Source organism: Megascapheus bottae, chromosome 11, assembly GCF_031878675.1.
Source record: "Megascapheus bottae isolate mThoBot1 chromosome 11, mThoBot2.hap1, whole genome shotgun sequence".
NCBI classification, from domain to species: Eukaryota; Metazoa; Chordata; class Mammalia; order Rodentia; family Geomyidae; genus Megascapheus; species Megascapheus bottae.
The window spans coordinates 49404332-49429077 of record NC_143519.1 but is presented as its reverse complement, the minus strand read 5'-3'; the positions used below and the strand labels follow the sequence as shown (position 1 = coordinate 49429077).

General features: G+C 39.7%; 1 protein-coding gene and 1 non-coding gene across 7 annotated transcripts in view; one reads left to right on the top strand and one right to left on the bottom strand.

Moving 5' to 3' along the window:
* The window catches only part of Fry (FRY microtubule binding protein), a 444403-nt gene that overhangs the window by 29481 nt on the left and 390176 nt on the right, over window positions 1-24746 (bottom strand). For 2 of the 6 annotated variants that reach the window (XM_090342235.1, XM_090342233.1), the window contains exons 51-59: window positions 23225-23395; window positions 18289-18297; window positions 14455-14655; window positions 13697-13858; window positions 8988-9154; window positions 5753-5942; window positions 4377-4526; window positions 2606-2704; window positions 743-826 (exon numbers count right to left, since the gene is read on the bottom strand). In XM_090342235.1, coding sequence (XP_090198361.1) covers window positions 743-826; window positions 2606-2704; window positions 4377-4526; window positions 5753-5942; window positions 8988-9154; window positions 13697-13858; window positions 14455-14655; window positions 18289-18297; window positions 23225-23395 — 1233 coding nt within the window. Of the gene's footprint in view, window positions 1-742; window positions 827-2605; window positions 2705-4376; window positions 4527-5752; window positions 5943-8987; window positions 9155-13696; window positions 13859-14454; window positions 14656-18288; window positions 18298-23034; window positions 23396-24746 lie in introns of those variants that run through there. The other 4 variants (XM_090342231.1, XM_090342232.1, XM_090342230.1 and 1 more) reach the window with 2 other exon arrangements.
* LOC150057045 (U6 spliceosomal RNA) lies at window positions 6338-6444 on the top strand. The gene has a single exon (XR_016537201.1). It is a non-coding gene; the product is annotated as a U6 spliceosomal RNA (small nuclear RNA).

Genomic DNA, 24746 nt, shown 5'->3' with positions numbered 1-24746 from the left:
TTGAACCCAGGGCTAATGCATGCGAGGCAAACACTACCACTAAGTCACATTGAGTTCTTCTATTTTCTAGGTCTTAGGAAAGCCCACTTCCCCACTGCCTTTGGACCAATGGCTTGCATTGCTCACTGCTCTTTCCTGTTTTCAGTGGCACTTATTGCAGTCTATGTATCTATGATTTTGTCTCCCTGACAAGATCTTCCTGTGAGGACGGAGGCTTTGTCTGTTCTCTATTTCACCTACCATGTGAAACAAATATGAGGTAATAATTGCAGAATGAGTGCTTATAATCTATTTGCGTTCTTTTGCTCAATTTCCTTTATGGTATGCTACACATTTGACAGACAGTTGGCATGCACTGAAAGCTATTCTGAATGGGAAAAGTCATTTTACAGAGATAGATGAAAGATCAACAGAGACTTTCATTGCTGAAGGAATTAGATGGTTGAGTGAAGAATAATGAAATTTGGTTTAATATTCTGAAATTAATGAATTTCTAAGAAGACGGTTTGGTTATACTGTGTATTTTTTATACTTCTAGTTTTCAAAAAAGTGAAAAATCTCAAATCCCATCACACAGTCATGCATGGCTTGAGTGTCATGCTGCCTTTACTCTATTGGTTTCATATGAATGCATGAGATGTTTCATTCTGTCTCTTCCTCCCTCAGCTTCCATGCTGCTTGGGTGGGTTAAAACCAACAGAGAATCAGAGCACAAAAGAGTTATTTGAATAGGCCTTATTACCTTTTCTTCTGAGTCTCCTGGTTGGCATGTAATTACTCCATCTCGTGATCCTCCAGCAAATGTTGCTTTACAATTTGCAAGCCACTGCAGTCAGAAAAAGACACACAGTATATTCAGAGATGTCCTGAAAAATTCTTAAAATACAATCTCTGCCAGGAAGAATTTTATTCTTTTAGGAAAGGCTCAAAAGTTTAAAGAGGAATTAATATTTTTTTGCAAGTTCAGGGCTTGGACTGAACACTGTCTTTGGGCTTTCCTGCCTGGCCTTTTCTGTGTATGTGGTACTGAGGAATCAAACCCACGGCTTCATGCATGCTAGGCAAGCATCTACCACTAGGCCATGCTTCTGGCCCCTAATAGTTTAATTTCTGTTTGTATGGGCTCAATGATAGTCATTTAAAAAGAGTCGTGAACTGCCAGCATGAAATAATAACTAATCAAGAGGCTGAGATCTGAGTATTTATGTTTGAAGCCGGCTTAGGCAGGAGAGTCCATGGAACTCTTATGTCTAATCTACCATCATAAAGCTGGAAGTGGAATTGTGGCTCAAGGGGTATGACACTAGCCTTGAGTACAATAAACTAAGGGACAGTCCCTATACCCTGAGTTAAAGCCCCATTACCAGCATGAAAAATAAATAATTGCAGTATATTATCTGAGGATAGTCTGTTCTGAGGGGACCATTTTAAATTTGTGTACAAATGAAAACAAATACATCTATGTATACAGACTATTTGCATTAGGACCAACTAATGTGGGGTAGGTCTTCATCCAAAAAAAGGACATGACAGCAACAGCTCAGCTATTTCTATGGAGATTCTATAAATCTTAAGCATTTGGGATGGTAACTCACACAAATTTGAAAATGGACCTTGCCCTTAATACGTTAGTTTTGTTTACCAGCCAAAATGAAGGGACTGCTTTTATAGGCCAATGACTGAGAAATGGGAAGTATGACAGGCAAATAGAGACACAGAAATAGAATACAGATTGTGAAGGATGCAACATCAGAACTCTTGGCATTGGATAGATTAATAACGATTGCAATAAACAAATCCAAACCTAATAACTGTATGACAACATGCTGGGAAGTTTTCAAATTATTGTTATTTCCAGGGAAATATTGTATTGTTAATTGTATTGTTAATTGTATAAACCTTGGAATCTTTTTTTTTTAAACCTTGGAATCTTGATCTGTAGTTTATCCCCACTTTTCCATTTTCCTTAGGGAATAAGGATAAAAATAGCATCCCTTAGCAACTCTTCCTGGAGTTGGCAGCATTCAGTAACTTAAGACACTTAGAGGGCTGTTGGGCAGTGAGAATGGACTCAGATATAATAGCTGCTATGGCAATTATAACTCCTTACAACAATTCTACATTGGCTCAGGTATGATGAGTTTGATAATTAGAGAAGGTAAGTAACATTCAAGCTAAATAACTGAGCCAGTTACCATTGAACCACCAAATTCTCTAGGCACTCACCTGTTATAAAACAGAGGAGTAAAAGGACAGTTAGACCTCTAACATTTTATCACTTAGATCTATGAGGAAAGAGCAACAGCCAAGGTCAAGAGAAGCTACAGGTAGCCAAAGTAGTTTGGAGGAAGAAGATAGAGATTACTTCGTCACCTAAAACCATTGGAGGTAATAAGTTCTTATCCCTCATGAAAGAAAAGTTGTAACATTGATAAACTTATGAAGCAAACACAAAAGACAATCTAAACAGGAATTATAATTCCAACAGAGGGAAAGGTGCCATCTGCCTTTTCTCTACAGAACACATCTTAGGTTATTTTATATTAAGACCTTGTTGTGGTTGGGCTCATTTGGCTTTTATGTGAATGAAATGCAAAAAGCTTACTGAAAGAGTGGCCTCTTTTCTGTTGTTGTAGGTATCCAAATATTCTTGTAGTTCTAAGACACTGAACTTGAGCTTGTCCAGAAGTCCACAAGAAAGGAGCTTAAAGAGAGGAAAATAATTTGAATTAAAACAACTAGGGAGCTACTTCACACAGAGGCATGGTTACCCGTGTGGAAAAATGGTTTAGAAATCAGGTAAGTGGGAGCAAGCAGAACCATGCATTTTAATAAGCAGTATACTACCTAATTTTACTCCACTATCAGCTATTCTTGGACTTTGATAATACTCACTTGCTAATCCAATACTTGCTTGCTAATCCAAGCCTCTTATCAAAACATTTTTTTATCAGTATAAGCAGAGAAACTTTACCAAGTATTCCGTGAAAAGATCCACAGTCCGATACTACTCCATGTGGTATGAGAACAGACCTCCCTTGAGGCTTTCAGACTGACTTTGTATTTAATCTGGATTTTAAATCACTTAACAGAGAATGAGTTCTATTGTAATCTTTGCTGCAAGGTAATCAAAACCAGTAAATGGATTTTTGGAAAGATGGACTTTTGTAGGCACTGAAAATATCAAGGCATGGTAGAGCAAGCCTATATGGTAAGATCTTAGGCCTATGAGTTCTTAACCAACCTGTACCACATACCAAGACCCTGTTTTTTTTTTTTTCCAGTTCTGGGCCTTGAACTCAGACCCTGAGCAATGTCCTTGGTCTTTCTCAAGGCTATTGTCTGCCATCTGAGCCACAGAACCACTTCTGGCTTTTTTCTATGTATGTTGTACGAAGGAATTGAATCTGGGTCTTCGTGCATACTAGGCAACCACTCTACCACTAGGCCAAACTCCTGGTAACAAGACCCTGTTTCTTAAAAATCCAAGGCATATTCCTCATGGGTTCTAAACCTCCATAGTTTCTTTACAGCCCTCTAATGTTAGCAAAATAAAGATACCATATAATCCTGCCCTCAAAAAGCTCATCAGTTTTGCAAAGCTATAGTTATGATCATCAAGTTATAATTCAAACAGTCTGAGATTGTCTTAGTCATCTAGTCATTCACGGTTTGGGCTGGTGAATCCAGAGAATACTGTTTCTTTTGAGACTTGGGCAGAGGGAGAAGAAGGACAGGTTGGCTCTAGAGATCTATCTGGCTGGCAGGGAAAGTTATTTAACCACAGGTAGAACTGCAAAGCCAGAATCATTAAAAGTGCCATGGAGCCTGGTGCTAGTGGCTCATGCCTACAATCCCAGCTACTTGGGAGGTCGAGATCTGAGGATCCTGGTTTGAAGTCAGCCTGGGCAAGAAACTCTGTGATACTTCTGATCGCCAATAAACTACTCAAAAAGCTGCAAGTGGTGCTGTGGCTCAAATGGTAGAGTACTAGTCTTGAACAAAAAAGCTCAGGAACAGTGCCCACGACCAGAAAAACAGTGCCAAGGACATGGAGGGACCACAAGGGTAGTTTTTTTATTCTTATTTGTCTGCAATGGCCTGGGCTAGCAATATGCACAGATGACCTTGCAGACCCACAAAACTTTAAGAGTCCACAACATGGCACTTCTCCCAACACTAAAGATGTCTTTAAAACCACTACCTAGGGCTGGGATGTAGCTCAGTGGCAAGGCACTTGCCTAGCAAGTACAACATCCTGGGTTCAATCACCAGTGCCAAAAAAAAAAAAGACAAAAAGTACAGTTTAAAAAAAAACAAAAATCAAACAGAACCACTATATAGACATGCCACCACAGCAGGGCTGAGATACTCACGGTCTCAGCATCCACAAACAGCGTAGGGCACTCGGAGCAGGATGTGAGCATCTGTGAAGAGCTGACAAATTTAGATCCAATTCCCCGGAGGTTGTCTCCAAGGTAACTGGCTGCATCACAGGTCAGGAAGCAGAACCTTTTCTGAATATTCTGTAGGGCAGGATTAGCAGTCATTTACAAAGGTCAAATTTAGCTTAGGCATCAAAGAGGGCCTTTATTTTTTAGGGGGGATGGTGGTGGTACTTTCAAATTGATTTGAAACATGGATTATGTATAGTGGATAACTATAGCTATGAACATGGCCATTATCTCACATATTTGAATTTTGAATGTTTTTGAGGTAAAAAACTCATCTTTTAGCATTAAAAAAGTCTTTACTAATAGAAAACATGTTTTAAAATCTCTGTGTGTGTGTGTGTGTGTGTGTGTGTGCTTGAACTCAAGACCTGGCACTTAGCAAAAAAAAAAAAAAAAGCTGAGAGATAGTACTCTACTACTTGAGCCACAGTTCCACTTCCAGCTGGTTAGTTGGAGAAGTGAGTCTTGGATTTGTCTCTGTAGGCTGGCTTCAAGCTAGGATCCTTAGATCACATTCGTAAGCCACCAGTGCCTTACTATGTTTAAAAAAATTTTTTTTTTACACAATTTATTTTTGTCGGTTGTGGGGCTTGAACTCTGGGCCTGGCCCTGAGCTCTTCAGCTCAAGGGTACTCTCCTACCCCTTGAGCCTCAGCACCTTTTCCACTTTTCTAGTGGTTAATTGGAGATAAGAGTCTCACAGACTTTAGTGCTTGGGCTGGCTTTGAACTGCCATCCTCAGATCTCAGCCTTCTGAGTATCAAAATATTTAATGGAGTGAGGCACTGGTAGCTCAAGAGTCTGAGATCTCAGGATTGGGGTTTGAAGCTAGCAGAAAAGTCCCTGTGAGACTCTTACCTCCAATTAGCCACAAAAAAATAGAAGTAGAGCTGTGGCTCAAAATGATAAAGTACTAGCCTTGAGCAGCTCGGGGACAATGCCAGGCTTAGTTTAAGCCCTAAAACAGACCTTTTTCTCTCTACATATATATTGATAGCATAGGTCCTCAGGGAAGGTTGGGGGAGGGAAATTTTAATGGTCTTGATGCCATGGTCACTCAAGATTGGAAAGACGACATAGCCTAGAGGTGGCATACATACAAAGTATTCCTTATCGGCACACCCCAAATTTGCTGAGTTCAAAATCATCCTATTGCCACTCTGAGAGGGACAAAAGAAATTGCAGCTAGAGTGATGTAGGGACATCTAGAAAGCAGGTTAATTCTAGGATGAAACAGCACCCCAGTTTAAAATTTAAAGCTACCCTTTTCCCTGAGGTGATTTGCTGACCCCCCATACCTTAAACAGAGAGGAGAACACATGAAAGGTATAGACAGCACAGGAGCCATCCGAGTCGCACATGAGCTGGTTGATGTGGCTGCGCCAGGCCTCTTCAGCATCGTCACAGGCTGCTGGCTGAAAGGCAGCAAGGATGGCAGAGAAGAAGGGCGAGGGAGGGGGAGACATTCCCCTGTCACCTTCTCCAAAGCTGGAAAACAAGCAAACCACTGTGTCAGAAAGGGAGGTCATCTGTTGCCTGTCTGTACAGATTTCCCCCTGAAGGTGCTGTGGGGACTGGGCTTGCTTCAGAGATCTCTGAGATACCTTTTGATTCTAAGAGAGAGAATTTTTACTTGTTGATTTCCACGACTGGTCTATTTCTGATTCCTTTACACAGACCTGGCACGCTTCTTAGCTGTCTCCATATCCCAACAAAGGAAACACTTGTTCCCAAGTATTGGCACTTCATTTCCTCTTCATTTTTCCCCACTATGAATGAATGATACTGAATGTTTTCTAATCTGTCCCTTATGGAGAAAGACCGCAGACACATACATGCTCAGGATATGAAGGGGAGAAGATGACAAAAAGAAATGCAAAACAGTGCTCGCTTCGGCAGCACATATACTAAAATTGGAACGATACAGAGAAGATTAGCATGGCCCCTGCGCAAGGATGACACGCAAATTCGTGAAGCATTCCATATTTTTAAGATCTTCACCAACCAAACAACGGACAAAGGCCTCATATCTAAAATATATCAACAACTCAAAAAATTGAATCACTCCAAAACTAACCTCCAAAGTAACAACCATCCCATTAAAAAATGGGCCAAAGACTTAAAGAGAGTCTTCTCTGAAGAAGAAACAAAAATGGCCTATAGACACATGAAGAAATGCTCAACATCTCTGGTCATAAAAGAAATGCAAATCAAAACAACTCTAAGATTCCACCTCACTCCAGCTAGAATGGCCAAGATCAGGAAAACGAATGACAACAGATGCTGGAGGGGATGTGGCCAGGAGGGATCACTACTACACTGTTGGTGGGAGTGCAAACTTGTTCAACCACTGTGGAAAGCAGTGTGGCAGTGCCTCAAAAGGCTAAACATAGAACTCCCCTATGATCCAGCAATTCCACTACTTGGCATTTACCCAACCACCCAGAAACAAGGACATACTAAACCCACTAGCACAACAATGTTCATTGCAGCACTATTCACCATAGCAAAGATATGGAACCAACCTAGATGTCCCTCAGTTGATGAGTGGATCAACAAGTTGTGGTATTTGTACACAATGGAATTCTATGCTGCTGTCAGAAAGAATGACATCGCCCCATTTGTTAGGAAATGGAAAGACTTAGAAAAAATCATATTAAGTGAAGTAAGCCAGACTCAAAGGAACTTAGGCTCAATGGTTTCCCTCATTCGTCATAATCAGTAGAAACCTTGGGCTCTACTAGCAGAGATTTGCAATAGAGCAAAATCTTGATACATAAGGACATATAATGTGAAGCTAATTGAAAGGACCTCCAGGATAGTGAAACAAAAGCCATATAATGAATGATTGTTGTCCTTAATGTACTATGTTGTCTCTCATCTCCTTCGCTGTCCCTTGGTTATCTCATATTGGTATAGTATCTCACTTTGTTATCTGATATATTGAACTTATTTGTATTTGGATATTTGAAATTTGATAGGGAAGGGGGGAAAACCAAGACGGGTGGGGGGTGTGGGGGGGAGGGAAACGGGTACCAAGACATGTGAAAGGGTATCAATGTATGTGAATTAATGCACCTTCTATCTGGCAAATATCATGTAACCCTTTTACTAATTACAATAAAAAAAAGAAATGCAAAACAAGAGGCAGGAGGGAGAGAGGGATAATAAAAAGTGAAAAGTCATTCCTCTCCAGGTATTATCTCAGATTTTTCCTCTGATGGATCAGTTACAACTCACCATGACAGAGTCTTCATCTAATCAAATCAGAAATTTATATTTCTCATTTTTCAGCTTAAAGAAGACTAATTCTAAGCTCTTGACTCTAAGGTAAAATCTACAACATTTGTGACCTACTTGAGATGCTGAACTTGGGTAAAACATTTTTATTTTGTTTGCCTTTTCTATTCCTACAGCTCACTAGTTTCAGGGATATTAGCAACAGGGCTGAGTGAAACATACTTAAAGAACAGTAATATTGTCAGCCATGGAGATCTCTGCCAATAACCCTAGCACTGAGAAGACTAAGGCAGCAGGGTCTTGAGTCCAAGGCCAGTTTTGGCCACATAGTGAGACTCTGTCTCAAGTAGTAGTGTGTCAAGAGCATTTTCTGGTTTGTGTGTACTTGCCAGTACTCAAATTTGACTTCTGCCCGGGCACTGGCCCTTAGCTTTCTTGTTCAAGGTTGGTGGTTTACCATTTTAGCCTTATTTCTACTTCTGGCTTTTTCGAGTTTAAAAGGACATTAAGAGTCTCTTCCTTTTCTTAAATGTGCTAGTTCTGGGGTTTGAGCTTAGAGCCTAGGTGTTGTCCTTCAGTATTTTGTTTTTGCTTAAGGCTAGAATTCACTCTATTGCTTGAGCCACAGCTCTACTTCTACTTTTTTTTTCTGGCCCTGAGGCCTGAACTTATAGGGCACTGTCTCTGAGCCTCTTTATGCTTAAGACTTGTGCTCTACCATTTGAGCCACAGCACCACTTTTTTTTTTTCTGGGTGGTTTATTGGAGATAAGAGTCTCTCAGACTTTACTGTCAGTGGTGGCTTCAAACTGTGATCCTCAGATCTCAGCCTCCTGAGTATCTAGGATTACAGGTATGAGCCACTGGCACCCAGCCTTTTGGCTGGTTAACTGGAGGTAAGAGTTTCATGGACTTCCCTGCCCGGGCTGGTTTCAAAATGAGATCCTCAGGTGTGAGCCAATGGTGCCCAGCAAGAATGTCTTTTGTGTCTTTTCATTCAAAATGGAAAGAACTTATTTTCAAGACTTGGTTGGCAAAATGTGGCCTATCTTGAAAGCGTATAAGACCAGAACCATGTCTCCAGGCCCTTCTTTCTGGCTTTTCAAGTTGGTTTACAAATGTTTATATCTGTCCTTCCTTAGTCTCACTGTGACTCAGTGAGAGCAGTTGGCTCCTTCCTTAGTAGCCCCAGCAGTATAGGTCCTTGCTGCACTTGGGTTCATGTGAGGGCAACACCATGTGTTGTGTACACTCACTTGCTTACAGGACTCATTCCTGCCAGGGGTTGCCATACCTTGCAAGGGTAAATTGGTCCAGGCCCCGATTGCTTTTGTCCTCTGCCTCAGTCATGTCCAGACTGAAGCTGTCACTGCATTCAAAAGCTGCGGGGAGTTCATTGATGGAACCAGAAAGATCATCCTCGTGCACTGTGGTGTCCTCTTCCTCCTGCAGAGCATCAGCCTGGAGGGATGGAAAAGAATCCTTCTTTGTAAGCTCAGATACAAGACATCCTGTTGGTCTACAGCAGAAATGAAATGCCAAGAATGATTGGTGGAAATGGGCATTTGTTTTTCTAGTGTCATATGTTCATTATCTTTGTTTCAGCCCTTTTTACAGGTCTCCTGAGGGGCTTTTAGTAATCATTATATTGACTATACATGGTAAACTTGGAAAAGTCTACAGAGAATCCCTGGGCCAAGAGATGAACAAAAGTTGCTACATATGGAGGTTCTCTAGTGTCAGGAGGTTGAAAAGGGTGGAGCTGAAAGGAGGAACACAACCTTTGGATTCAGAACTCCTCCCACTCACCACCTCAGCCTTAGATGCAGAGCCAAGTTTTCAATAAGGACTAGCTTTGCCCCCGGGGAACTAGGATTTAGAATTACCAGTGCCTGGTAGAGTAAATGCTCAAGAAATAACAGTACTGTGCTCAAGTGATCAAAGACCTGTACTGAATCTCTCTCTTTAAATGTGTTTTTTGGTGCTATTTTTTTGACCTAGGTACTATCCCTGTGTACACTAGCCTTGAGCCAAAAAACCAAAAAACAAAGAACCCCCCTCCCCCCAAAAAACTATTACTTGAGCCACAGCTCCACTTCCAGCTTTTTGTTAGTTAATAGGAAATAAGAGTCACAAGGACTTTGTGGGTTTTTTTTTTTGTTGTTGTTGTTTGTTTGTTTTGGCATGGACTGGTTTTGAATAAAGATCCTCAAGATCTCAGGCCACAGTTCCTAGGATTACAGGCACAAACCATTGGCACCTGACTTTCTTTTTCCTTTTCTTTTGTCAAGGCTGGCACTCTACCACTTGAGCACACCTCCACTTCTTGCTCGTTAATTGGAATTAACTGCATTTGTCTACCTGGTCTAGTTTTGACTTGTGATCCAAGAGTTCAGCCTCCAGAGATACTAATGTCGACTTGCATATTTAATGTATTCTCTAATATGCCTTCACGATAGCATATCTGAATACGTGCCTCCTACTTTATTACAACATGTGAATGAGCAGGGACAGGAAACAACTCTAGGGCAGACAGAGCAGGGGGTCACTGACAGGCAGGAAAGAGACAGCCAGTAAAATGGACAAGGAGGCTAGGCTTGAACTTGAGCCAGGAGGAAATGAACCAGAGAACCGATTGTTCTTTAAGAGAGGAAGGAAGGCAGCTGGGTTACACACAACAGTAAAGGAAATACATACGTACATGTTTGAGTCATTTTTTAAAAGCAAAATAAAAATGTATTGAATTAGAGTATCATCACAGGTTAACATCTAGCCACCCACTTAGTTTATGGCATTTTGAATCTATGTTTCATAGGGGTAAATTAACAAGAATGTTAATTAGCATAGAGCTAGAAGAACAGGTTACTGCATGTGTTAGAAGGACTTGTTTATAAGTTTTGCGTCTGCTTTGCTGTTCAATGAAACTGGTTTCTGAGACTATTCCAGGTTATTAGTACACTTAAGTTTATTCAAAAAGGGACGAGTTCTTGTAAAAGCATCTTTCTGACCCCTTAGAAAAAAATATTAAATTCCACAGAAGCCTACCTCTTGAGAAAAATAGGAAAATGAGATATAACCAGCTGGGCAGCTTATAATCTCAGCTACTCTGGAAGTGGAGGGAGGTGGATGGGAAGTTCAAAGCTAGCATAGGCAAAATGATCAAGACGCTGTTTAAAAAACAAGACTATAAAGAAAACACATTGGGTGGGGGGAGGCATGTAGTTCTATTGGTAAGATTGCTTGCTTAGCATACATGAGGCTGGTTTTGAAACATTCTTAGATCTCAGCCCCTGAATAACTAGGAAGGATTAGAGGCATGAGCCATTGGCATCTGACTTGACATTTAATTTTTTAACCTTAGGATTCTGACATTTTAACACAGAACAAAAGTTTTCAAGGGTGCTATCTGCATATTCAGTACTGGAGCTTGAAGCCAGGGCTTCTCAGTCCTGCTTGGCTTTTTCACACAAAGATGGGATTTACCACTGGAACCAAACCTTCATTTCCTGGGTTTGGGCCACATTTTATCAGATTTGATTTGAACTATGATTCTCATATCTTGGCCTCTTGTATGGCTAGGAATACAGGTGTGAGCCATCAATGCCCATCTCAAAAATAATTCTTATTTAAGCTTTAGCATTTTTAGGCAATTGTTCTTTGATGGTTATACATAGCTTTTTCTTAAGCTCAGCTGTTTTTCTTTTTTTCATATATTTTTATTGTAATTAATAGAAGGGTTACATTATATTTGCCAGATAGAAGGTGCATTACTTCACATACATTGATACCTTTCTCATGTCTTGGTCCCCATTTCCCTCCCCCCCACCCCTACCCCTTATCTTGTTTTCCCCCCTTCCCTATCCAATTTCAAATAACCAAATACAGTATCTCACTTTGTTATCTGATATATTGGATATATTTGTAACAATATGAGATAACCAACGGACAGCAAAAGAGATGAGAGATAACATAGTACATTAAGGACAACAATCACTCATTATATGGCTTTTGTTTCTATATCCTAGAGGTCCTTTCATTTAGCGTCATACTGTATGGCCTTATGTATCTAGGTTTTGCTCTATTGCAAATCTCTGCTAGGAGAGCCCAAGGTTTCTACTGATTATGACAAATGAAGGAAACCTTTGAGCCTATGTTCCTTTGAATCTGGCTTACTTCACTTAATATGATTTTTTTCTAAGTCTTTCCATTTCCTAACAAATGGGGCGATGTCATTCTTTCTGACAGCATAGAATTCCATTATGTATAAATACCACATCTTGTTGATCCACTCATCAACTGAGGGACATCTAGGTTGGTTCCATATCTTTGCTATGGTGAATAGTGCTGCAATGAACATTGTTGTGCTAGTGGATTTAGTATGTCCTTGTTTCTGGACAATTGGGTAAATGCCTAGTAGTGAAATTGCTGGGTCATAGGGGAGCTCTATGTTTAGTCTTTTGAGGAACTGCCATACTGCTTTCCATGACCTATGGCCACCTAATCTTTGACAAAGGAGCCAAAAAAATAGAATGGAAGAAAGACAGCCTCTTCAACAAGTGGTGGTGGCAGAATTGGTTAAGCACCTGCAGAAAACTAAAGTTGGATCGTTCTTTGTCACCCTGCACTAGAATTAACTCCAAATGGATCAAAGACCTCGATGTAAAAGCCGACACACTGAAAACTTTACAAGAAGGAAAAGGAGATATACTAGGACTCCTTGGCACAGGTCGAAACTTTGTAAATAAGGACCAAGAATCACAACAAATCAGAGAAAGGCTGGATAAGTGGGACCGCATTAAACTGCAGAGCTTTTGTATGGCAAAGGACAGAGCTAGTAAATTAATTAGGAAGCCTACAGAATGGGAGAAGATCTTCACTAACCATACAACGGACAAAGGCCTCATATCTAAAATATATCAACAACTCAAAAAATTGAATCACTCCAAAACTAATCTCCAAAGAAACAACCATCCCATTAAAAGATGGGCCGAAGACTTAAGAGTATTATAGTTTGCCTTTAGAATTGTCAAAAATATATTTCTACATTTTTCCCTATTTTCTCTTTCAGAGTTATATAAGCAAACTTGTGATAAAGAAGATTTTATCCTAATAGCAACCGATTATTTTGGGATTTTTTTAATAGAATATAAAATTCTGTATTTATAGGTATAGAAGTTAGTTAACATTCTTGTCAATTAACAAGAAGATGGCTTTATGGACAGTGTATATTTTCTGAAAATTATAAAATGAATCTTAAGCATACATTGTTAGCTTTGTCAGTCTGGGGGTTGAACTCAGGGCTTGGGCACTGTCCCTTAGCTTCTTTTGCTCAAGGTTATTAGCACTCTACCATTTGAACCACAGCACTACTTCTGGCTTTTTCTGTTTATGTGGATACTGAAGAACTGAACCCAGGACTTCATGCATGCCACATTCCCAGTCTTGCTACCTTTTTAAATGGAGGAAATTATATTCTTTAGTTAACTTTTCTACTTGGAGTTCTCACTAGGAAAGTTTTCTCATAATACTGTGATTGACACTAAAAACATTTCCTATAGCTTGCCAAAAGGCAAGTGCTGAATCAATGGACAAATTGTATAATTGGTTCCTACATAGGAAAAAATTCTCCTCAATACAGGCCCCCCACCCACACCTTCCTTAGCATATTGTTTCATAAAAACCACGACAGAGCATTTCCTCAGCCACAGTGATCACAGACATATGCCGCTTTGTTTTGACCTCTGTCAGCAGGGTTCATGCACAACCTCTCATTTTACCAAGGACCTCATATCCAAGTCTTTCAGCCAAGTAGATGGCTGCTTGAATGAGGCAGTATAAAACAATGTGAAGCCATGACCTCAGAGGCACAAGCTTCGATTCTTTCATTAAACCAGAAAGTAAAAAAGTTCTTTCTCTTTTGATCTCCTTTTCTCTAAGAATTCTCAGAAAATGAAAATGATTTTTTTTCCTTAAGGAAACTGTCATAACTGCTCAAAATCTCACCTTTGAACTCTCCGAAATCTGCAGATTATTCATGTCAGGCAAAGCAGCATCAAAGCCAGCCATTCTGGAGTTAAAGGAGTGAGGGTCAGCGGGGGTAGAGTCACATGTTGAGGCCAGCAGTTCCATGGGATTGGTCTCCTCAGAGGGTGAGAGGGTCATGATCTGTTCAGAAAAGCAAAGGGAATAAAACAGAATGTGAGTGTGCCATTTTTCAGGAGCTCTAAGTCTTTCTTTCATAAGCTCTGTTGCTGGCTGACAAGTTTTAATTTCCTAACTTCCATATGTGGCCATAATTAGACCTTAAACATAGTGGCAGGCAATCTAGTATTAATCTGGTCTAATTAAAACACCAGTTCCTGCTTTGTTAGAGAACCTCATTAAAATACCTGTCATATTTCCTAAAGCTTTAGCTACCCAAGAAGGTATAAAGAAAACACCAGCATCATAACAAGTATGTTGAAAAAGGTAAAGCTGGAAGGTTTTACTGGATATAGACTGTGGAACAATATTGAAAGGCTTTTGGAGTATAACACATGGATTCTAGGAACTGTTTTTATCTGTCACCTCCAGAGAAGAATCTACTTAGAACTGAGACCACCACCTGACAGCTGAGATTTCAGTTCAGTAGCAGTGACGTTTCAAGTGTCCTTAGCTGGAAATGGATTCAGAACTCCTTCCCTAGGCACCCAGGAACCAGCACCCAGAACTAGGGAAGGAGTTCTGAATCCAGTTCCAGCAGTGGGAGAGTTGCTACTTACTAGGTCTGAGTGCTCCAGGATCTGGCTGGCGGTGAGGTCTTCCTCTTCTGACGATTCATCGGAATCCTCGTGGTTCATTTGACTTAGGCTGGGAGTACTTCCTGAGAGCTGGCGCTCCTCCAGAGTCTGCATGTCGCACTTGTCCAGGCTGTCCAGAGAACGCCTGCGCACGCCCCAGTTGAAATTGTCCATGCTCTCCCCCTGAAATCACAGCACAGCCAGCCTTTACATCCAGATTCTCTGGCATAACTCCACACAGTCAGCTTAGAAACAACTATGATCCTCAACTTACTCTCAAGCCCTCACTGTTACTTTACCTGACAGGAAAAGACACAGAAGCAGAGTCGTGCCCTGTATTAAGTCAGAGGCAGAAGTGACTGCATCCTTTTCTTTGGCATGTTGGATATTATGTTTTATTTGTTGTTGCTGTTGTTCTTTTTAAAGTTGATTTTGGCTAAGCCGAGACATGATCTGTATTTTCCAAAATTGGCAAAGAAAATTCTGATACTAAAACAAAAAAGAGGTGTGCTTTCCCTTCCCCTACCAGCCTTGTTTAGTCATTTTTGGAAGGAAAGATGTGGGAACTACGCTTGCAGCACATTCCGGAATCTTTTAGCTATGAAGTGGAAGAGCATTAGGTAAACATTCCAGCCTGTTGGGCCACAGTGATTTTTACAGATAAAATGCAGAGGGCAAAGTTGATGGATCATGCACTATGCAAAAGCCAGAGCAGCCATGGCTTTGCTTTTGCTTTAGCCATGTCTTTTAAACTAATTGTCCCAAACTGGAAAGTAGTTAATTTCCTAAACAAAGATTATTGCCCAATTATACATTCTGATTTACTGACTACTGGTCTAAATGTCCATGGAAGTGTTAAAGCTCTTTTTCTATACTTCATCAGATACTAAATGAATTTGACTAGTGTAACTTGGTAAAAATGAATTTGGGGTTTTCTATCCCTTAGTAAAAGGAGATAAGCAAATTTTAACCTGAACTAAAACACAGTTTGAATAAAATCTAGTTCAGTAATCTTTCATTTATTATTTTTGTGTCTGCCAGTATTGAGAATGGGGGCTGAAACTCAGGGCCTCACATTCTTGCTTAGTTTTTTTTCCTGCTCAAGGATGGCACTCTGCCTTTTGAGCCACAGCTCCACTTCCTGCTTTTGGCTGGTTAACTAGAGATAAAGAATTTCAGCCTTTTCTGCCTGGGCTGGTTTTAAACTCTGATCCTCAGATCTCAGCCTCCTGAGTAGTTTGAATTACAAGCATGAGCCACTGGTACCAGGTTCATTTCTTGGTAATTTGTAGCACAGCTTAATGACTGAAATAAGATATCTTTCCTGATGAGAATTCAGTGAATAGTGTAAATGATATAAGAAATGAGAATAGCGGTTAAACTTAGTATTACAATTGCTCCTTTTCTTCTGGTTTAAATCTAATAAAACATTTGCTGTTATCACAGACCTTTGGTATCAGATGTTTAGCTTTTCCTAAGTCTGTGTTGGCTGTGGGTGGCTGAAGGAACAGTTAAGTATCCTAAACATGTCATTCTGGATAGTACCAAGGTTTATCACTACTCCTCATCATGACAGCTATCAGAGTGTTTGATCATAAGGTCAGCAGACCTAGAAGACTTTATCATCTGTATCCATAGTCTCGTTTCTATCTATAGGTTGACTTCAGGTTTTCATACCCAAAAGTCTAAAGTCTCCCAAATCCAAAACATTTGAAGAACACTCACATCTCAAGTGGAAATTTCCTCACTGGATTGCATATGATCAGCTGATAGTCAAAATACAGAATACCTAAAAGTACGGTACAGAATCACCTCCAGTGGGTATGTATATGTACTGGGCATATAGGAAATATAAATGAACTTTGTGTTGAGATTTGGGCCCTGTCCCTAAGGCATCTTATCATGTATACAAAAATCCAAAATTAGAAAAAAATAAAAGGAAAAAAGTCCTAAATCTGAAGCATTTTTGGCCACAAACATTTTGGTTAAGGGATATTGGACTTGTGTCTGATTTTACCTCTGTTTGCTGTAATAACTAATCTCCCAGTTGTGTTAATGGTAGAAAAGACTGCTATATTGATTGATATATTTAACTATTGCAGTAGAAAAATAGAAAAAAAATGCATGAGTAAGTAGTCTATGGAGAAAAGGAAAATGCAATGTGTAAAGAAAGGAAAAAATTAAAAAGGCAAGAATGGAACAAAAATCAGTAGGAGAAATATACAAATATAAAGTAAAAAAATGGATATCCTTGTGCCAAAAGAACTGATGGGTTGTATTAGCTCTTAAGCAACAATTCTGCCTCTCTCACAATAGTCTACAGGCACAGCCACAAACCTCCCAAGCAACAGAGATGTCTAGGGTATGGGTACATTGTGCTGGACACGGATGGTTCCTACTGTTGACTTGGAGGAAGCTCTAGTGAGGACCCAGACTCCTTGAACATGATGAAAGGGAGACAGACAGCCATTCTTTCAGGAATAAGATCTGTTTTGGTTGAAAATGCAGCAGTCCTATTAGAGGCAAGGTTGTCAAAACTGTCTCTGGTTAATTCTCCCTGAGCTAATGTACACAGACAGTTCAAGTCCATAGGACAGGGGCTGGGGTGGTGGTGTGAAAAGTTAGAGCACGTGTGAGGCCTGGTTCAGTTCTGAGCACACTTCCAAAAAAGTCCATGATGATGGGGTCATCAGCTAGGCTTTTCAGCATGGCACAGGGACACACCCTGGATACAGTGGCCTGCCATCCTGTCCTGCCCTAAATGCCAAACTTGCATTATTCATATAAATAGTGCTTTACTGAGAATGGCAGATAACACAGGAGAAGTATAAAGTATGGCTAACTACTCATCACAGTGTGTCTGTACTGTTATCAAGCTAAAATGTATTACAAAGGATTTATACTGGGATAGAAAATTATTAACAAATGCTCTAGAAAGGTTAGAAATATTTTTTAAAAAGCAATCATTATGTCAAAAATTATATTATGGATGGTACTAAGGATGGAAGCCAGGGCCTGTGCAGGCTAAGTATGCATTCTACCACTGACTCATACCCCTAAACAAAATGGTGTTCTTGAAGGCATGTATGTAGTCAAGTATGTTCCCCAAATGAAGCTACCTGGAGTTGTGTCTGATATGATATCCATGGAATGATTATAAGTCAACTTGTCATATCCATGGAATGATTATAAAGCTGACCCTGGTTTATGCCAATTGTTTGGGTGCTAATCATTATTATTAATACTTTTTAAATATTACTTTAAAAGCTTTGGTTTAGTCACAATATCGAGATATATTCTAATTCTTAGAAAACATATTTCACTGAAATTAAATATGGTAGAGCATTAGCTATAGTTTTCATGTGTGTGTAGACATAAGTGTATATGTGATATTGGGGCCAGAACCCAGGGTATGCAAGCACATAAACGGCCACTGAGTCACACCCCCTAGCCCAGTTTCACTCTTAATAATTTAGCAATAAAACCCATCCAGTTTAGTTGCTTCATGAAAAATGTAAGATTTCCATGAATTATTTTGGAAACACCTCTGTTTCTTAAGAGATATCATGCAACTTCCAGAGCTAAGCATATGAAGACTTTAAAAAAAATCCTGCATTTATATTTTTAGAAAATATTTCTATACTAGAGCAGCCAAGAACAAATATCTCTTATATCACACACATCTAAACAAAAATATACACGCAAATAAGCATACACTTCCTGGAAGGAAGGAAAAAAGCAATTACATGGTTATAAATCTGCAATGATGCCAAACATCTACTTAGCACATCAGAATTAAAAATAGCATCATCTTACCTGGAGTTCCTGGGAGCAGACAGAACGGGCAAAAAAACAAATAAAAGGTCTATTTAAAATGATGACATAAGATATTCAAATGCATTTGTCTTAGTTTTAACACAACAGTGCGAACAATATATACTTCAGTAGATGCAACTTTTGAAAAAAGCTAGATATGTATTATCCCCAAAGAAAAAAATTATAATTAAACATTAAAAATGTTTCACTTCTTAATGGTGGGCGATACAGTCAGGGTAATCATAGACACAGTTTCTTAAGCAGCTTTCCCTTTCAGTAACAACTTTGCTCTCAGCACTTTTGCTTTTGAATGCCTGAATAATTATTCCTGAGGAAACTGTTGAATGTCACAAGCAAATGAATGAGGGTCATCAACTAGGGAGAAAAAAGGTGGGATCTCCTGACACTGTTCACAAAGCTAAAAGTGTCTGTAATCACGATGTTCACTGAAGATGTGCAATTAATAGCAAAGACATAGCACCTTAAAAGATTCTGAAAAGCTCAAGGACAAAACTTCTATAGCTATTATCCAATGAACTTCCCAGACTGTTTAATGAATGATAGACATGACAAAATGACTTGTCTTTCTTTTTTGACAACTGTGTTCTTAGAGAAAATCAATATACTGAATTTCTCAAGGAGAATAAAATGCAATTCTTTACCAATGTGAATACAAGGGCCGGGAGAACAACACCTGTATGTCTGACATGATGCTAGGACCTCTGCGCAGGTTGTTCTTTATTCATGTAAGCAGGTTTTACTATGCTCATTGGACAAATGGGCATGCAGGAACCAACAGGAACTAAACCCATGCTTAAGCCAAATGTCTACGTCACTTGCAGATCTGGGATTCAAACTTGGAGCTGAAGGATTCTGAAGCTCAAATCCTTTAAACTCAATTGCTCTGGGTATCACTTACTATAATGTGGCTCAGAATTAGTAAAACATTTTCAACTGGTCTATTATCACATATGTATGTCTATCTCCATTACCCATCCATTCATGAATGAGATGAGATCAGTCTTATTCTCCTATCTCAGCTGGATTGGAACTCTGTGTGTCAAAGCAACCTTCCTGCCTCCGCCTCTTGTTTCAAGTACCTAAGAATACAGATGTGCACCATATCTCCTGGCTTTCAAATGGCCTATTTCATGTGGGTAAAGTGCACTCTCATTCCCTTGAGTTCCTTATAAAAGCTCAATCATAAAGGACAAAATGATCTCCATTTGTTCTTATTGTCCCTGGAAAGTGTTAATATACATTTTTAAAAAGAAAGGAACATTTTTTTCTTTTCATTGGGCCAAACCCCAGCCACCATTTGCGTGTTTGCTTCCACCTTTCTCTTTCTCTCTCTCTCTCTCTCTCTCTCTCTCTCTCTCTCTCTCTCTCTCTCCTATTTTTCTTCCCTTTCCTTCTCTTCTTGATGGATTGACTAGTTTTTAGCTATTTATTTTTGTTGTGCTAGATAGGAACACAGGTGCTAAGTCATTCTACCACTGAGCTATATCAACCCTAGACCCCCTCCTTTTTCTGTGCTAACATTTTCTGCTCAAGGCTGACACTCTACCACTTGAGCCACACCTCCACTTCCAGTTTTTTGCTGGTTAATTGAAAAAAAGTCTCATGGACTTTTCTGTCCAAGCTGGCTTTGAATTGCCATATTCAGATTTCAGCCTCCTGAGTAGCTAGTATTGATTACATGCTTGAACCACAGGTATGCGCCATCAACCCTTAATAGAAATTATGTTAATTGTTCCGAAATTGTGTGATTCCTCTATTTTATATCATTCCTGCTAGGTCACTTAGAAGAAAGTGTTCATCTGGCTGAGGCAAGAAAATTATATATGTATACCTATATATATAGGTGTATATGTGTATGTATGTATATATATGTGTGTGTGTATATGTGTGTATGTGTGTATAGTTCCCCAACCTAGGAAAATTATATATATAATATATATATAATATATAATAGCCCAGTCCTAGGGCTTGAATTGAAGGCCTGAGCATTGTCCTTGGGCTTTCTCAAGGCTAGAGCTCTACCACTTGAGCCTCAGCACCACTTCTGGCTTTTTCTATATAGGTGGTACCGAGGAATCGAACCTGGGTCTTTGTGCATGCTAGGCAAGCACTCTACCACTAGGCCAAACTCCTGGATAACATGATATATATCTTCTTCTGCCAGTTTTTCTTTCCTAGTTAAGCTCAGCATGAAGGAGTGTCTACCTTTGATTTCCAGCTAAGGGCAGCACTAGGGATCATCTACAGATCAGAAAACTACCTTTTGACCGTAGCTTAGCACTCAATTCTAGCTTAGAACCATGTAGTACACATTTAAAGCAAGTGCATATTTTGCTTTAGACTGTTTTTGAGGCCCCCCACTTTTTTTTTGGTGGTAATGGGGCTTGAACTCAGGGACTTAAGCTTTCTAAGCAGGAGTGTTTTAGGCTTTTAAAACAATCCTCCATTTATTGAATGCTCTTTTTTTGAGATTCTTTTTTTATTTTTTTATATATATTTATTATTGTAATTAATAGAAGGGTTACATGATATTTGCCAGATAGATGGTGCATTAATTCCCATACATTGATACCCTTTCATATGTCTTGGTCCCCATTTCCCTCCCCCCACCCCCACCCCTTATCTTGTTTTCCCCCCTTCCCTATCCAATTTCAAATAACCAAATACAAATATATCCGATATATCAGGCAACAAAGTGAGATACTGTAACAATATGAGATAACCAAGGGATAGCAAAAGAGATGAGAGATAACATAGTTCCTCTCTTTTATGACTAATTATGGTGAACAGAAACCTCTGCAATCCTTTTTATTGGTTCCAGAACACTCTAAAGTGATACTTAAGATGGCCCTTATTTGAAAAGAGCTTTTAGCTCTTTTTTGTTTTCCAGTGCTGGAAATGGAACCCAGAGCCTTGCACATACTGGATATGTACTCAAGCTTGGAGTGAGACCCCAGCCTCAGCTAGTGCTTTTACACTCTTTACCTACTGGGTCTGATCAGTGTGATTTCCAGTGAAATAAATACGGAAGAAACACTATTCATTGTGAAAACATGGGGACATCTTGCCTACTGCTGACATCCAGGGTAGTCATAGTCCAGGGAAGATGACAATAGATAGCTCTTCAGCCTCAACTACACAAAAGCTAGCAGATAAGCAGTCATATACTTTTTCTTTTTTTGGTGCTGGTCCTTAGTCTTGATGTCAAGGCCTGGGTGCTGTCCCTGAGATGCTTTCTGCTCAAGACTAGGATAGTGCTTTACCACTTGAGCTCTACTTCTGACTTTTTTTTTTTGGTAGTTTAGTGGAACTCAGCTTCCTCAGTATCTAAGATTACTAGTATGAGCCACTGGTATCTGGCATGCAGTCATAGGCTATTTTTTATTTTTCTTGTTGATCCATAGGACTTGTATTCAGGGCCTGGACACTGTCCCTGAGCTCTTTTGCGTAAGATTAGAGTGCTACCACTTTGAGCATAGTGCCACATCCAGTTTTCTGGTGGTTAATTGGAGATAAGAGTCTTGTAGCTGTTTGTGCCTGGTCTGGCTTTCAACCTTGATCCTCAGATCTCATCCTCCTGAGTAGCTAGGATTACAGGCATGAGCCACTGGCTCCTGGTACAGTCATACACATTTAGGGAAGCTATTCAAAGTACTGATTCTCTACAAACTCATAGTCCAGTAGGAGTTGCCTACCTACCATAAGATAAAATAAACCTTGAAGTGAAGCTTCGGTTTTAATTATATGATCAGTAGAGGCCAATACTCATACCTGTAATTCAAGCTACTCAGGAGGCTGAGATCTGGGGATCAAAGTTTGAAGCCAACCTGAGTACAAAAGTACATGTGATTTTTACCTGCAGTTAACCAGCTAAAAGCTGGAGCTATGACTCAAGTTGGAAAACTCTAAACTTGAGTGCAAAAGCTACAAGGATAGCACCCAGGTCTTGAGCTCAAGCTCCAGTACTGGCATGCACACATACAAAAAAAATCAGTAATGAGCCATTTGGAAAATTCAGTATGTTTAGTTGCACAAAATCTGACCAATGTTGTGCATCACCATCATAAGCCAGGCTCAGGACCATGCACCCTTACATGAGCCAGACTTGCCAAAAGTGAATGCAGTTTTCATTCTCATGAGAAAATGACTGCTTCACAGCTGAAAGAAACCTGGGCTACAGAAATGAGGGTGACTTGACAGTAATGCTCTCCTTCCAGACCCTGCTTCAAAGGTATGATTAATAGCAGAAAGCATCTTATTACCATGATTATCATTCACGATCAACATATTTGCATGTGCCTGCTGAGACTTGAATTCAGCCACTAAAACAGAGCAAAGAGCTCCTTCCTTTCTCTCTTTTCCCATCTTGCCCCACCTCAAATCTTGTGATTTATATTTTAGCTTAACCATTTAATCAAACTTCACATAAAAATGCTGAGGCTCTGATCTCATGTTGAAGCATGTGAGTTTTGAAATTACTGAATTAGAGCAACTTTACATTTACCATAATTAAATGCCTAGCATATTTTTCCCAGGTGCCAGTGAACAGGCTGAGAACTTTAGTGTTTGGGGTTCCCTTCTGGATTCATTCACACACACACACACACACACACACACACACACACACACACACACACACACACACACACACACACACAGAGGCTTTGTGTGGTCATTACAACTCAGATCTTTGCCAGTTAGTAATAAGTGGGCAGCTTTTGCCAAGGGTGCAGACAGGAAGGGTGTGGTAACTTTTGCCATAGTTAAGCAGCTGTACTCTGGATAAAAGCTGATTCAAAATAAGTTTGCAGTTTTCCAACTAAAAACCTTGGTCCAGAATCAGACACAGTTTGGTGAGTGAAGGAAAAGCTGAGCGGATTATTATCACTATTATTTTACAGAGAATATGCTGTACCTCTCCATCTTCTAACTCCACGTCGAGGAAATCAAAGTCCCTGAAGACTCTGAACTGCTGTTCGCTGTTTGTGTCATCCATGTTCTCCTGCTCCCGGGCTCCGTCCTCTGAAGATACAAGGCTCGTCTGATGCTCCGGTAGGTCCAGGTCCCCACAGGAGGAAAAAATCACCTGTGAATCAAGAGAGCCCTCTCTTGAGATACCCGTCTCTCTCTGCTTGTCTATGTTAGGAGAAACATTGACTTCTTGTAGCACTGCATTTCCAGTACACACCTAAATCCTTAAGTGGATATTTTTAGAATGTTCTTTCATTATTTATGTTGGACAGGTGCCTTTGGGTTGAACTCGTCACACACAAGTTCATGTACCAGGAAAATACTCAAGAAGTTGGACTGCTGCCCCTTAATGGATAAAGGTGGGATGCTACGTGTGTGTGTGTGTGTGTGTGTGTGTGTGTGTGTGTGTGTGTGTGAAACAAATAAGCAAGGAGTCACAAACTAGAGTAGTAAAATTCTCCACTGTTCCCAAGATGACTGAGATTAGAGATTATACATTCACTCACTCACTCCCACACACATAACTTATACACACAATCAAATTTATATTTTAAGGACCACACTAATACTTCTTTTCTTGTAGCATAACCCAGGGAAATTTACTTGTTTATTTTTTACTGGTCCTGGGGCTTGAACTCTGGGACTGGGCACTGTCCCTTAGACTGTCTGTGCTCAAGGCTAATGTGCTACCACTTGAGCCACAGTGCTACTTCTGGCCTTTTCTGAGTAGTTTATTGGAGGTTAAGAGTCTCATCTCATGGATTTTCCTGCCCAGGCTGCTTTGAGCCATAACCCCCAAATCTCGGCCTCCTGGGTAGCTAGGATTATAGGTGTGAGTGACCATCTCCAAGTTCTGCCCTCCTTTTCAAAAAAAAAAAAAAAGATAACCTAGGAACCACTAAGAATAAGAAACTAAAGCTACATTACAAATTACATTGTATGCATGTATGGAATTATCACTGTGAAACCCCCTCACACTGCAAATAATATGATAATTTAATGACAATATTAATAGTAGCAAGTAGAAATTAAAGCCCCAAAGAACAAAACTTCTGTGTGTAGGTTCTTTCCACTGATCCATTTAAATACTGCAGAAATAATACCCTGTAAATGAAGTGAAATATTTTCCTAGCCAATCTCCACCATACATAGATATGAAATAAAATTAACATTTTATATGTCCTGGTCCTGGAAAATTATTGAGAAGAACTGAAATACAATGAATACCTCTTCAAAGTTATAAGACTGAATGAAGTTCAAGTATAGGATTTCTTTTCCAACAGTCATTTTACATACAACATAGCTTGAGAAGCCCAGAAATCCTCTGAAAACAATCTAACATCTAAAGGGCTCTGAAATTGGAAACTTTGAGTAGACATGTTCAAAAAGTTTTTTGCTCTGTATATCACCTTTATAATAATAAAAAAAATTTAAAAAGTTTTTGGAGAAAAGAAAGGTTTTGCAGA